This window comes from Hemiscyllium ocellatum, chromosome 25 (genome assembly GCF_020745735.1).
Source record: "Hemiscyllium ocellatum isolate sHemOce1 chromosome 25, sHemOce1.pat.X.cur, whole genome shotgun sequence".
NCBI lineage: Eukaryota > Metazoa > Chordata > Chondrichthyes > Orectolobiformes > Hemiscylliidae > Hemiscyllium > Hemiscyllium ocellatum.
The window spans coordinates 7,194,619-7,210,882 of NC_083425.1; the positions used below are offsets into that span (position 1 = coordinate 7,194,619).

General features: G+C 39.2%; 1 protein-coding gene across 4 annotated transcripts in view; it reads right to left on the reverse strand.

Moving 5' to 3' along the window:
- Positions 1–16,264, reverse strand: part of cep112 (centrosomal protein 112) — a 572,452-nt gene that overhangs the window by 294,027 nt on the left and 262,161 nt on the right. For all 4 annotated transcript variants that reach the window (XM_060844726.1, XM_060844724.1, XM_060844725.1 and 1 more), the window contains one exon: positions 10,331–10,410. In XM_060844726.1, the coding sequence (XP_060700709.1) occupies positions 10,331–10,410 (80 nt within the window). The remainder of the gene's footprint in view (positions 1–10,330; positions 10,411–16,264) is intronic.

Sequence of the window (16,264 nt, forward strand, 5' to 3'; positions counted from 1 at the left end):
AACATAAATGGTGTTATATGTTAAAAAGAAAGGGCTTCATAGCAAAAATGCTTGTAACAAGATCTAGCTGTAAAAACATGTTTATTTACTCTCACACACTATTGATGTGCCAGGGCTGCACATATGGTTGGTGAGATAGTGGTGGGTATGAGCAGTCTGATTGATGCCAGCTGATCTCCTTGGTATGCTCCCTTTGATCCTCTTTAGCTTCCAGCAATAAAATCTGTTGCAAGGTGCATCAAAGCAAGCCCATATTTAATGAAAATTTGCCACAGGAAAATACAATCATGTACCTTCGCAGCTCACTCAGTCAAGCAAGGATGTTACTTGCCTTTATTGCCCATGGTCAGTGGGGAACGTAATGCTGAGAGGAATTCTGTCGAAGATAACATGCACACCTCCTTATCAATATTCTATTCATACAATATATTAACAAAACTAACTACTCCAGGTGAAAAATTAAAATGCCACAATGCATAAAATAACGAGAACCCAGTGATTTAACAATGAAACAATTTTTTTGTTTTTGTTAACAGCACCATCCTGCATGTTTTTTTGCAACCACAGTAAAGTAGTCTATCTTTAACATATAAAACCTGCCTTGAGTTCCCAGATGTTGCAATCAAAAAATCTCTGGTCTCATGTAAAGGATTATTTTAGCTTTTACCAAAGCTGAATATAACTGCGTAACTAAAATGCCATTCCCCTTTCTCAGCTTTTCTAAGACCATTAAATACAATTCCTGCATATTTCTGTCCTCTGTTCCTACTTCACATTCTGCCCCCTGGAGGGAAGGTCAACCAGCATGCAAGAAAGGGCACGCAGAATGCCTCGTGATAGAATATGGAAACTGTGACTGTTATTGCTTAAATGGGTTTCAGATGCTGATAGGCCATACATAATAAAGAACAGCTGTATGTTTTTCAAGCAGGCTTATTTTTGCTTTCACCCACTCACTGACAACTAAAGCCATTACAGGGTTCCCTGACGTACCTCTGGCTGAAATGAGTTTGGATCAAAATAATTCAAGAAGCAGCACAAAACCAGTTTTGAACAAGGAGTTGGAAAAGCATAGTACTACTGAGCAGCAAGGTTAAAGAGGAAGTCAATTCATCTGAAATGCAATACAATCACATGCATTATCAAGGGAGATCTCTGTACATTTGAATTGTATCTCCCAAACTTGCTTTATTCCTGGGTTTTATGTTTGAAAACAGCCAGTTAAGAAAGGGTTATCTTCAGTCTACACTAGAGCACATCACAACAACAACTGCTGGGAAATAGGCAAATTATACTGTCAAAGGACTTCTTACATTCTTAAAATGTATTCATGGGATATGGACATTGCTAGCTAGACTAGCAGTCATTATCCATCCCTCGTTGCCCTTGAGAAGGTGGCTGTGTGCTGCCTTCTTGAACAGCTGCAGTTCATGTGCTGTAGGTAGATCCACAAAGCCTTTAGGGAGAGAGTAACAGGATTTTGACCCTGTGACATTGATATTCAGTATTGCCAAGTCAGGGTAGTGAGTAATTTTGAGGGGACCCTGCAATTGGTGTTCCCATGTATCTGCTGCCCTCACCCTTCGAGATGGTAGTGGTCATGGGATTGATGACAGTAAAAAGCAAGGGTTCTTCACAAACTGTCTGCTTAGACAAATCTGATTAGTAGTTTTGAAACAGAAATAATCGGCAAACTTGTTACTTTGTAAATATTCTTGTTACTTTGTAAATATTTCCAGGTATTCATTAATCTTAATATAGAATGCTTGGCAAGTTTCAGTAACATTGACAGAGAGTTAAACCTGTCTTCAAATATGTTTTTCCACTGCAAGTAGTTCAGGTCTTTCCCTTAACATCTCACTTATCATTTGAAAATAGCTTTTAGCTAGAACAGGGCTTCCCAAAATATGGGTAACAACCCCAGTATTGTTGCAAGCCCTAACGCAGCAACAGCAGCCATGGAGTTGTGACTGATCCCAGTCAGCCACTAAGCCTCACTAAAAATCTTGCTTTTCCTACTGGAAGGCATGGCCTAATCTGTTGCTCATTAAGCCTCGATTATTGATTCTGCGTGAATTTTCACCGACTGCTCTATGAAACAAATTGGGGCAAGGTGGGTGGTTGCGAAGCAAAACTCTGGGTATGTGGCAAAGTGAGGTGAGGGGTTATGGAGGAAGATAGCAGGTGGTGTGAGAGCAGAGGTGAAAGGAGATGGCAGGGAATGTGGAGAAAGATGGCAAGAGGTGTCTGAAAAGAGGTGGAAGGAGATGGTGGGGAGATTGGATATGTGTGAAGTAAGGGGAGAATTTGGGGGAATGAAGAGTGAGAAGGCAATAGTGATTGGGTGATAGTGAGGGAGAGATAGTGAGGAGGAATGCTGGACTGAAGCCACTTCTCACCATGCTCAACAACTCATATCCTACCATCCCAAATTTTCACATAGGACTCCCAAAGTCTGAGCCATTAAGGTGGAATCATATGGAAAAGGGTTTGGGAAGCACTGAACTAAGTTCTGATGTCAATACACACTGCTTGTTTCATAGCTGCCGCAGGGTGTCCTGGAAAATGTCTCAAGCATGAACTGGAATGTTGTTACTAATATGCTTTATCTTAAAGCAAAGATACAAACTGATATATGACAACATTATGATATTCCCAGTATTGTCATTGCAGGTTGCCAGTCACTTTATCGATTATGCCCTTTTTCTGTATCTTGCAACAAAAATGAAAAATGCTGCAGAGTGCCAGGCTTTCATACTGATATTAATTATTCAGTCAGAGTAAGTAGCATTCACCCAAAAGCAGCTTAGGGTGAGCAAGGTCTTCATTAATTATTTTCCCTCCGGTGAACAAGTACTATTGAACCACGTGAGTTTCTATATCAATAGTCTGGCTACAGCTGGGAAATGAGTGTGGTGCTGGAAAAACACAGCAGGTCAGGCAGCATCAAAGGAGCAGGAGAATTGATATTTCGGATATAACCCTTCATTCCCGATGAATGGCTTATGCCCGAAACGTGATTCTCCTGGTCTTTGGATGCTACCTGTCCTGCTGTGCTTTTCCAACACCACACTCTTAACTCTGCTACCCAGCATCTGCAGTCCTCACTTTCTCCTTCATCTGTGTCATGCCTTCACCAATAGTCAGAGACATTTTAGAAGTTAGCAATCTTCCAAATCACACAACTAGGAAAGAATTTCTGAAAACATAACATTTATTTTTCTCTTGTAAATTAATTCAGGTCACTTGCATTGCTTACTTATCAGGACAAGTATTTGGATTATTGCAGTCATTCAAAAGAGTATCTAAAGTCAGAAGGAAAAACAAAACAATTATTTTATTAAGCACCTTTTTTCCCTTTTTGTACTTGCTTTGGTCATTGGCACTACATTGAGAATGACTTACAAATAAACTGACAGCACATTGTCTTCTGATAGGACTGTCAATCACAAAACCGAAACTGATCAGTTCAATAGTTCCTATTCCTCCTTTGTTCAAAAGCAATTTATTTTCATTAACCTAAAAGTGCATGATAGGTTAAAAATGATACAGCAAATATGCTCTAATCCCAAAATTACAGATAAGAAGCATACCACTCCTTTAAGATTTAATTCAAACCCCGTAGCCAGACAAACTCTATAATCTCATCTCTGTGTGTTTATCTTTGGCTCAGCAAGTACTCTTTCTCAGCACAAAGTATATTACAGGTACATAATCCTTTATCCAAAACCTTTGGGGCAAGCTGTTTTTCAGATTTCGGAACTTTTAGGATTTCGCAGTAAATGACATTTTCACATCAAAATTTTTTTTTAAATTACCTAACAGCAGACACACGTGTGAATAGTCTGAGCACTAAGACATCTGCCAGTGCTGAGCCATGTCACATCTGAGTGACGTGGTTCAGTGGGTGTGGAGTTGGGTCATCTATTAGTACGCCAAACTGACGCTCCATACTCCACAGGAAAATATTTCGGATTTCAAAGCTTTTCAGATTTCAGATAAAGGATTGTGTAGGGTATAGGTTTGCTCACTGAGCTGTAGGTTTGATATCCAGACATTTCATTATCTGGCTAGGTAACATCATCAGTGGCGACCTCCAAGTTAAGAGAAGCTGTTGTCTCCTGCTTTCTATTTATATGTTTGTCCTGAATGGGATTCCTGGGTTTGTGGTGATGTAATTTCCTGTTCGTTTCCAAACCAGAAAACCAAAGCTCTGTACATTTGCAACATGACTTGCCAATTTTCATATTTTATGCCCTGACTGATGAGGGCAAGATGCCATACACTTTCTTGACCACCTCATTCAATTGTGTTGTAATTTTCAGAGAACTGTGGACTTGTATGCCTAGTTTCCTCTCTATGTTAACGCGTGTAAGGGTTCTGCCATTTTATATAGTTCCCTCGTGCATTAGACCTTCCAAACGTATCATCTCTCATTTTTTTTCTGATTAAATTCCATCATCAATTGGTTTGCTCACATTTCCAGCCTATCTATATCCTGCTTCGGCAATCCTCTTCACTATCTGCAGCTCCCCTAACCTTTGTGTAATCCACAAACTTAGTCATCAGACCACATACATTCTCCTCCACATTTATATATGTTACAAACAAAATTGCTGAAGGACATAAGAACTGATATCTGCAGAACACCACTGGTCACAGAAATACACGCTTCCACCTCTATTCTCTGACTTCCATGACCAAGGCAGTTCTGTATCCATCTCACTATAGCTCAAACCCTCCAGTCCTGGCAATATATTTGTAAATCGTTTCCATATTCTCTCAAGTTTAACAACATATTTCCTTTAGACATGCACTATTCTAAAAGTGGCCTCACGAATGTCCTGTACGGCTGCAACAGGACATCCCAAATCCTTTACTCAATTTTCTAACCAATAAAGACAAGCATGCCAAATGCCTTCTTCACCACCCTGTATACCAATGACTCCACCTCCAAGGAATTATGAACCTGTACCCCTAGGTCTTTTTGTTCAGCAGAACTCCCCAGGCTCTACCATTAACTGTATAAGTCCTGCCCTAGTTTGCCTTACCAAAATGCAACACCTTACATTTATGTAAAATTAACTCCATCTGCCACTCTTTGGCCCATCTGATCAAGGTCCTGTTGTACTCTGAAACAATCTTCTTCACCTATTTTGGTATCAAGTGCAAACTTACTAATATTATCCCCCATATTCACATCCAAATCATTTATACAAATGACAATGCTAGAGACCCAGCATCAATCCTTGTGACATACCACTTGTCACAGGCTTCCAGTCTGAAAAGCAACCCTTCACCACCACTCTCCATCTCCTCCTTTCAAGCCAATTTTGTATTCAATTGGCTAGTTTCTCCTGGATCCCATGTGATGTAACTTTACTAACCAGAATACCATGTTAAACCTTGTTGAACACCTTCCTGAAATCCACACAAACGACATCTACTGCTCTGCTTCATCAATATTCTTTATTACCTCTTCAAAAAACTCAGTGAGACACGATTTCCCTTGCATAAAGCCATGCTGACCATCTCTAATCAGTTCTTGCCTTTCCAAATACCATGTAAATCCTGTTCCTCAGAATCCCCTCCAACAACTCACCCACCAGTGAGGTCTATAGTTCCCTGGATTTTCTTACAGATGGTTTAGGCTATCAGGAATGTTACCACATGTCAGTGGTTGTGACATGAATGGTTAACCAAAACATACAACTAACCAACCAGAATGCAGAAGACACCTTGTGGTATGTAAATAGTAAGTCAGATGTCCTGCCATTTCTAATACAAATACATAACACAGAAGATTCATCATGCATGGTACATGTTCTACAAATTCTCAAAACCTGCAAGTTGTTCTTGAAAATATCCTCTCCTCATGGATTGAGCTGTGTGTATGTGTGTTTTTTTTAGGGTCCTGTGGCTGTATAGTATAAGTTGAATGAACCAAAGATATCGACTACAAACAGACTGTTTCCTTACTATATAAGACCAAACCATAAAATTGTTTTACAAGCTTCATATAACAAAAGAATGTATCATGTCCAAATGCCAATTAGGAAGGTCTAGAAAGGATATTAATATGGTGATAGCTTGAATCTTTTCCCTGTGAAGAAAATGCTGATGACCAATATCAGATGATTGTGCCTCCAATTAGGTGGTGGCTGGGTGGTGAGAAGATGCAAACACAGCCTCCAACTGTACATCGGGAAGATCGCAGGAAATGATCCTGGTATTTAGATTAGATTAGATTACTTACAGTGTGGAAACAGGCCCTTTGGGCCAACAAGTCCACACCGACCCGCTGAAGCACAACTCACCCATACCCCTACATTTACTCCTTACCTAACACTACGGGCAATTTAGCATGGCCAATTCACCTGACCCGCACGTCTTTGGACTGTGGGAGGAAACCAGAGCACCCGGAGGAAACCCATGCAGACACGGGGAGAATGTGCAAACTCTACACAGCCAGTCGCCTGAGGCGGGAATTGAACCCGGGTCTCTGGCGCTGTGAGGCAGCAGTGCTAACCACTGTGCCACCATGCTGCCCATTAACTGAACAGGATTTCTAGCTCTGGCTTGGTGAGAAGAGTTTTGTTCAGGAACCAGGAAGAGCAAGTTTCCCAAGTGTTGAGAGAGATTGAAGGGTTGGATGAGAGCTTCAGAAGAGATCAAAAAGAGAGATAATTGCTGAAGGACATAAGAACTAGGAGCAGGAGTAGGCCATCTGGCCTTCTGAGCTTGCTCCACCATTCAATAAGATAATGGCTGATCTTTTCATGGCCTCAGCTCCACTTACCCACCCTGCCCCTATAACCCTTAATTCTTTTACTGTTCAAAAATGTATCCATATTAGCTATAAAAACATTTACTGAAGTAGTGTCAACCACATCATTGGGTAGGGAATTCCATGGATTTACAACCCTCTGGGTGAAGAATTTCCTTCTCAATTCAGTCCAAAATCTGGTCCCTCTAATTTTGAGGCTATGCCCTCTTGTTCTAGTTTCACCTGCCAGTGTGTACATCCTCTCTACGTCTAATCTATTACTTTCATAATTTTGTATGCTTCTGTAAGATCCTCCCACATTCCTCTAAATTCCAATGAATATAATTCCAGTCTATTCGGTCCCTCCTCATAAGACAACCCCCTCAATTCCGGAATCAGCCTAGTGAACCTCTTCTGTACCTCCTCTAGTGAGAGTACATCCTTTCTCAAGCAAGGAGACCAAAACTGCACACAGTACTTTAGGTGTGGTCTCACCAGTACCCTATACAGCTGCAACATAACCTCTCTGCTTTTAAACTCAATCCCTTTAGCAATAAAGGACAAAATTCCATTTGCCATCCTAATTACTTGTTGTATCTGCAGACCAACCCTCTGTGATTCATGCACAAGGAGACCCAGTTCCTCTGCATAGCAGCATGCTGCAACATTTTACCGTTCAAGTAATACTTTTTAATGTTACTCCTATCAAACTGGATGATTTCACGTTTATTAAAATTGTATTCCATCTGCCAGCCCTTTGCCCATTCATTTAAAGTACTTATGTTCCTCTGCAAAGCTTCACAGTCCTCTGCACACTTCTCTCTGCCACTCACCATAGTGTCATCTGCAAACTTTGACACACATTGGGGTTGGTTGGAGGTGCAGGGAGTGGACAGTGAGTGAAAGGTTCAGTTTAATAACTTAGTTAGGAATTAGATTTTTAATAATCTCCCAAACTTCTTGTGTAACCATTACATTTAGGAATTGGAACCCTCAGAATTTTCTGACTTTAGGGGGTCTTTTTCAGAGTGTTTCAGCTGCAGGGAGATTGCCCATTGGAATTTTCAATTGGTCTGGACATTGAATTATGAAGTCAAATATCAGGACCATGCATTTCTCCTTCAGCACTAAAACTATCTATTCCATCTCTGTAATATTGTTCAACTCCATACTTGCCTCAGCTATGTGATATCACACCTGCAGAGTCCGTCTAATTTTCTCACTGGCTGCAGTGACCTCTATGCAGAAAATCGGAGCAGTTCAGATGGAACATTGCATATCAGTACTGTTAAGGAGGTTTACACTGCTATTTTACATGGAACTACAATGCTTTCCATGGACTTTAGTGTGCTGTCATCCCCAAACTTGAAGCTTTCATAACTCTCAAATTCTTTAACCTTATGTCAGTCCTCATTATTTAGTGGAAAAGATAACTCCACACTATGGATGAACACTCATTGTTCAACAGTGCAATCAAATACATCTGCAACTACAGCATTCATTGGGAGTTGAAGCTCCTTGTGATCTCTATAATTCCTCCTGCCTGATCAGTGCCTCTTTTTCCGAATCTTTTATACTGTGCACTATTTTGAAAACCTTGCTGTTTAAGTTTAGGTCATTCATTGCATAGTGATATTAGAGTTACGGATAAAGAACCTTTGATTCTGTTTTTCACTTGCAACACTAATACTTACCTGTCTAATAGTTGTATCTAAAAACCATGCACCAAAGATTTCCCACAGTAAACAAACTACCATCACCTTTTCAAGGGTAACTAGGGATACGCAATAAATGCTAGCCCAAACAGCAATGCCGATGTTCCACAAGGGAATTGAAAAATTATCTACTGGCAAACACCTTTCTGGTAAAAAGGTTATTAGCCTGATGTGTTAACTTTATATGTTAGTCCACAGTCAATGCCAGATCTACTGAGTATTGCCATTTTCTGTTATGGACAAGCAAGGGCCTTTCAGAAATGACCCTGAAATATCATTCATGAAAAAAAGTCTTGAATTCATAAATACTATTTTACATTCTTCACAGATGTTGCCCTCTACTCCAACTATAATGAATTATTTTGAGAGCAGCTATAGTTATTGTATAGATATCTGGCTATTACATACAACAAAATCTTACAAGCAAAAACAATGAGTCAAATGACAATACTGGCACCTGAAGGAATGCTGGCCAAAATTATTCCTCAATTATCACCACAAGTTCTTTAACATCCACCAGGACTAGGATTTGGCATCAGTTCCATACAGTAATATAAAGCTTCCTGACATGTGGACCATGATACCCAGCGCAGTTATGAGATGGGATTCAGGGATTGCAGGCTCCAATGCAGAATTTGCTGCCATAGAGCTGGGACGGATTTCTGGCAACTACAAAGTCCATTTAAATGCTTGTATTTTTTTTATTGTTGGGTGTAATTTAATGGACTGTTCAAGGCTTAATTGCTGCTGCAAAAGGTCTGTGGACAGATCAGGGATTTTTTTGACAAAACCTGTTTTTTTTCATAATTTTTCCAAATGCTTTTTGAGATGTCTAATAAGGGAAGGAGTTACACAATGGTAGTAGGTCAGAGGGAGTACTGGGGAAACAAAGGGTCCTTAGTGCACAAGTCCATAGATCCCTGAAGATGTCAGATAGGTAGACAGAGTGGCGAGGAAGGCTTACAGATGCTTGTCTTCATTAACCGGGGCATTTAATATAGAAGCAGAGAAGTCTTATTGCAACTTTATAAAACATTGCTTAGGTTATAAATGTCTTCAGTTGTGGTCACCACCTTATTGGAAGAATGGATTGCACTAGAAATATACAGAGGAGATTCACCGGGATGTTGCCAGGGATGGAAAGTCTCAGTTATGAGGAGAGATTGGAGAGTCTGGGTTTGTTTTCTCTGGAACGGAGAAAGGTGAGGTGGGATCTGACTGAGGTATAAAAATGATGAGGGGCTAAGTTAGGGGACATCATGAGAATCTTTTTCCCCATTGCAGACATATCTGATATCTGAGGGTGGTAGAACCAGGGATTCTAGCACCATTTAAGAAATATTTGGACAAGCACGTAAAATGCCATGACATAGTAGGCTATGGACCAATTGCAGGTAACAGGGATTAATGTAATTTTGTGTTCGTTGGTTGGCATAGACATAGCGAGCTGAAGAGCCTATTTCTATGCTGTATGACTCTATGACAAACCCCGCTTAACCTCAGATCACACACCCACTTCCATCTGCCATCCATCAACACAACCAGCACAATAACTGAAATATCCAACTCGCCCTGTTCAACAACTCAGACACCTCTAAATTTTCACTCTAGGCTCACAAAGCCTGAAATATTATAATGAAATCATAGGAAAAGGTTTGAGAAGCACTGTATTAATATGTCCAACATCCAATCCAATACTGAAATATTGATCTGGATTATGTTTCCAAGCATCTGACTTTGGTTCAAACCCTGACTATCCAACTTTAAAAGTCAGAAGCTCTACAAGCTGAACCAAGTAGAAAGATAATATAATTTTTCAATATGCAAAGCAAAACAAGGCCAAAGTTACCGATAGGCTTCTTCCAAATTCCGAATTTGTTTCATTGCATCTGTTTTCTCCTGGTCTTTCTCAGTCTGTAAAGTTTGAATCTAAATATAACAAAAATTCAAGTATTCATTTGTTATACATATTTTGCAGTATGAACAAAATCAATTGTTTTATTATCACTTAATAAAACTTTACTGCAGCAATAGAAAAATCTGTAAGAACAGTCAACAGTTTGATGTATATATCTGCTGGTGTTGTGAATTGTGGTGATTGAAAGAACCAAATTGATCTCTGATATTCTGCGTTTTAGTGGCATATTTCAAACACACTGGGAACAATTTAGTTACAAACCAGTTTCCCCTCTTTCTGGCAAGGAAGAGAAATTATAACTTGGGTGGATGGAGGTACTGCTGTTACACTTTTTCTGCCTGCAACCTTTTGTTCCATCAGCATTTTAAGAGTAGAACTAACAAAATTCCTGAATATCTTGAAAATTTCCACAATTTCACCCAACCAGTTCAAAACACGCATATTTCCCTCATGTAGCTAGAACTAAGGATCACAGTTAGGTATGCAAACACAACCAATTCAACTGTTGGTAAAGATCAGTCATAAAGACATTTCCATGAATTTTCTTATTAATATGAAGTTAGTGGAATGGCATTCCTGGAATTTAGAAAAAGTAGTTAACTCTGTGTGGAGTTTGCACATTTTTGCATGCCTGCGTGGGTTTCCTCTTCCAGATTTGATTTCCTCCCACAGACCAAAGATGTGCAGGTTAGGTGTATTGGCCGTGAGAAATACAATGTTACAGGGATTTGGGATGGGGAGGGGGATGGGGGAGGGGTGAGGGGGGTGGGGTGGTGGTGGTGGTAGTGGTGGTTCAGACACTCTTTGGACATTGGGATCTTATGATTTCTAACTATTCTTTCTCTCATCATCTAAACTGTCAATGTTAACTGAAGAAACTGAAGAAGAAATGTCGAAACTCCTGTTCCTTGGATGCTGCCTGACCTGCTGCGCTTTTCCAGCAACACATTTTCAGCTCTGATCACCAGCATCTGCAGTCCTCACTTTCTCCTCGAAGAATGTTAACTAATATAATGGCTTACTGACCATTTAAGACACAATTAACACTTTTATTCCTTTCATGTAAAGATCAAACAAGAGAAAAGGACAGTGGAGAAAAAAGAAGCAAAACAGGTCAGTGGGCAAATTTAATGTGCCCAAGTGCATGCTTGGTTTGAATAGCCAGAGCATAATTATATAGTCCAGTCTTTAACCTATAGGTAAATAAGATCTGTGTGACTGTGCAACCAGCCTTCAGATCTATGTGCGTCACAATATTCATTTTTTTCCAGAATTTAGTGTATTCTACCTTAAAGTAGAAGTTTGTTAGGAATTTTGTATGTTTTCTGATGCTGTTGACAAAGTTATATTTAGCAAATGTGAATAACAACATTTCCAATACTAATCTGAGCTTGAATAGCTGTGTCAGGTTAAAAGTAATAAGTTCCTTTAAAGCTCAAATATAGGCAGACAACTTGAATGGACATACAGGTAGCTCTTCTACAATGTGATAGCTGCGTTCTTGTGCAACCCCCGCATTATAGAGAAAATGTGCTTTAGAATCAGCATTACAGCCAACATGTTTTAGAAGTTAGCACAACAACATGGATTTTGTAGAGTGCCTGAAATTCTTTGCATTGTTGAGTTATGGGTTAATAACAAGCATGGGCAACATGAGGGAGACTTCTGAGTGAGACAAAGGCCAAATGAATGAACTGAAAATTTGGTTCAAGTTGAAATTCTGATCAAAGAGGGAATAGAGTTGCTTTAAACTAAGGTTTCAAGTGAGTCAGTTAAAAAGTGTGGATCAAGGGGACGACCTGCAGTGAAACCAGTCACAAAGCACAGTGTGATGTGAGTGTAGGAAAAGGAGCTGATTGATGAATATTTTTAGAGTACAATTAAGGTCTTCAGTTTATGTTTACATCTCCAGTATTGTTCTTCTTTCTTTTCTTTAAAGAATAATTGGTATTGAGTATTAGATTAAATATGCAATTTTATAAGACACTAAAATTTTTGATGGTAAACTACAAATAATATCAAATCAAGAGATTCTTTATATGTGTGAAAAGGAAGAGAAAGACCCAAGCAAACATAGGGCCTTAGGGAATGAGGTTGGGGAAATAATAAAATGCAACTGGGAAATGACACAGGAACTGTATAACTGCCTTGCATCAGTCTTCACAGTATAGAGGACATTAACAGCAGCCCCAAAATACTAAATAACCAAGGGGTAAAAACAGAAAAGGAGGAAAATAAATAAATACAATAACTATCACTAGAGAAAAAAGTCAGGAAACGAAGTGGCTAAAGACTAATGGGTGCCTTGACCTGATGGGATGCATCCCAAGATATTAAAAGAAGTAGCTATAGCGATACAATCTAGTAATCCTCAAAGCATCTTCAGATTCTGGAAAAGTGCCAGAGGATTGGAAAACTGTGAATGTAATGCCTTTATCTAAGAAGGGAAGGAGACAAAAACAGGCAATGCTCGAGCCTATTATAAAGAATGTAATAGCAATGCATTAGAAATAGATAATATAAATTACATACTTTACAAATTTATTACATTTCTTTGAGAAGGGAACAAGCAGAATAAAGAGAAAGCAATGGATTTCACGATTTTAAGAAGTTACAACACTTTATGCTACTTAATTAAAGCCCATGATGTTGAGGTAGAATGGATAGAGGATTGGCTAACTAAAACAAAAGAGACTGTTGGGATAAGGAGAGAATTTTCAGGACGGCATCCTATAACTAGAGGTATGCCACAGGGATCAGTGCTGGGGGCTACAATTATTTAAATATATGCTTAAGAGGATGAGGAAAGTGAATATACTATTGCTAACATTGTGGATGGTACAAAAATAGATGGGAAGAAAAGGAGTGAGGATGACACAAATGATCTGTAGATGGATATACACAGTTTAAGGCAAGTGGGCAAAAACTCGATGGATGGAATAGCATGGGAAAATTTGAGGTTATGCACTTTGGCAGGAAGAATGGAAGTGCTGAATATTATTTAATTGGAGAAAGATTGCAGGAAACCAAAGTACAGAGGGATTTAAGAGTTATCACATAGAATTCACAATAGGCTAGCATACAATAAAATAAAAGTAAATTACTGCAGGTGCTGAAATCTGAAACCAAACGAGAAAATGCTGGAAATTCTCAGCAGGTCTGGCAGCATCTGTAAGGAGAGAAAAGAGCTGACGTTGAGTCTAACTGACTCTTTGTCAAAGCTAGCATACAAGTTCAGCAGGTAATAGGGAAGGCAAATGGAATGCTGGCCTTGATTTCAAAGAGAATTACTTGGAGGAAAAAAAGCAAATGTATGCATCCAAACTTGCAGGGAATAGAAAAATAGGTGGAAATTCAAGGTGTGGGAGTGATATAAACAGTTTGACAGAGACAGTTTGATAGGTTAAGTGGGCAAAATGCTGGCAAAAGGAGATTATACGTCAAAAAATAAGCTGTTCATTTTAGAAGGGAGAATAAAAGATCAAAGTGTTATTTAAATGGAGAAAAGCTGCAACACAAAGGGACTTGGGGGTATTTGTGCATGAGAGACACAAAGTTAGGACACAGCTACAGCTGGTAATCAGGAAGGCTCATGGAATGCTGTCTGTTATTTCAAGGGAAATCTTACTGAAACTATACAAGGTGCTGGTGAGACCACATCTGGAGTACTATGAACAGATTTGGTCCCCTTATTTAAGGAGCGATATAATTTCAAAAGAAGGCAGTTCAGAGAAAGCACACACCATAAAAATCATAAGAAATAGAAACAGGACTGGCCTTCCTTTCATTTTGCATCCATTGAGTCTTGTTTATTACATTAGAGACAGCTAGAGGTACTTTTGAGCATTGTGATACATCCAGCAAAACACCCTAAAAAAAACATTTGCTATCACTTTCTAGTTATCGAAAAGCACAAAATAAAGGATTCCTTCAGCTGTTCTAACTGCTGGACTCTACAGGTTTTGCATTATTGCGATTCTTTTATAGTTTTATTGAGAGGGCAAGCAGCAGGTCGTTAACACAAAGCAGGTGTGTTGCACATGTAGACTTCTTTGGGATGCACCATTTGTGATTAGCAGCTTAATGATGCCAAATCATTTTGTTTTACTGCAACATTTCATATAATGCCTCCCATAAAACAGGTGCTATGTAATAACAGCATCCAGGATTAAAAGCAAATGGTTATTTCAGGTATTCCAAATTCAGAAAAGAAGATATCTCCTGCTCCTTTTACTTTATGGTTGAAAGTATACTGTTTCGAAAATAAATGTGATGAATATCTTGACTGTTTTTAAAATTGTCAGAAGTTCTAGGTGTCATTTTTGTCATAATATAAATGACAAGTAATGCAACATACATATGTAAGTTAGCTTGCTGATTTTGAAGGTTTGTTTTCAAGCATTTCATCACCATACTAAGTAACATCCTCAGTGAGAGCCTCTAGTGAAGCTCTGGTGGTACATCCCACCTCTCTATTTATAGGTCTTGGTTTCTTAAGGTGGGTGATATCATTTTTGTTTTTTTTTACAAGGGAAGGTAGATAGGGTCTAAATCCATGTGTTTATTGATGGAGCTCTGGTTAGAATGCCATGCTTCGAAGCATTCTCGTGTCTTTGTTTCGCATGTCCTAAGATGTGTATGTTGTCCTGGTCAAAGTGGTGCCCTTCTTTGTCTGCATGTATAGAAACTAGTAATAGTGGGTCGAGTCTTTTGGTGGCCAATTGGTTTTCATGTATCCTGGTGGCAAGTTTCCTGCCAGTTTGTCTGCTGTAGTGTTTGTTTTACAGTTCTTGCATGGAATCTCGTAAATGACGTTAGTTTTGCTGGCGATATCTACTGGATCCTTTAGGTTCATTAGTCATTGTTTAAGTGTATTGGTAGGTTTGTTTGCTACCATGATGTCAAGAAGTCTGAGTAGTCTGGAAATTATTTCTGATATGTCTTTTATGTAAGGTTATGTAGCTATAGTTTTGGTTGCAATGTGTCTGCTTATTTGGGTTTGTTTCAGAGGAATTTGCAAATTGGATGTTTATTGGGTACCCTTTTTTCTTGAAAACGTATAGATAGTTTTCTTCTGCTTTTTGTAGTTCTTGGTGCTGCAGTGTGATGTAGGCCGTTGAAATAATGTCTTGATGCAGCTCTGTTTGTGGGTGTTGGGATGATTGCTTCTGAAGTATTTGATCCGTGTGTGTTGTATATTTGTAGACGCTGGTTTGAAGCTCTCCATATACATTCAACTGTCACATCTAGGAATGAGAGTCTGTTGTCAGTCTCTTACTCTTGTGAATTTTATGCCTGCCAGGATATTGTTGATGGTGTTGAATATTTCCTCTAATTTGTTCAGTTTTGATGGCAAAGGTGTCATCTATGCAGCGGACCCAAAGTTTGGGCTTGGATACATGGGAGGGCAGCTTGTTCAAGTCTCTGTATTACTGTTTCTGCTATGAGCCCTGATAGCGGTGATCCCATAGGTGTTCCGTTAACTTGTTTGTAGGTTTTATTACTGAATATGAAGTGGGTGGTGAGGCACAGGCCACTAGCTTGAGGATGTTTTCTTTGCTAATGATGTTGGTGCTGTCTAGTGTTTGTGGTCCTGGTTTTCCTAGTAGTGATGTCAGTGCTTCTTTGGCCAGATCAATGTTAATTGATGTGAAAAGGGCCGTAACGTCAAAGGACACCATTATTTCGTCCTCTTCTATCTTGGTGTCTTTGATCAAGAACTTTTGGGTGGAGTGGCGTGAATCTTCAATTAGGTGTTTTAGTTTTTGGTGAAGTTCTTTCTTCATACAGTTAATGGAGAGCTTCAAACCAGCATCTACAATAAAACAATACACACGGACCAAATACTTCAGAAGCAATCATCCC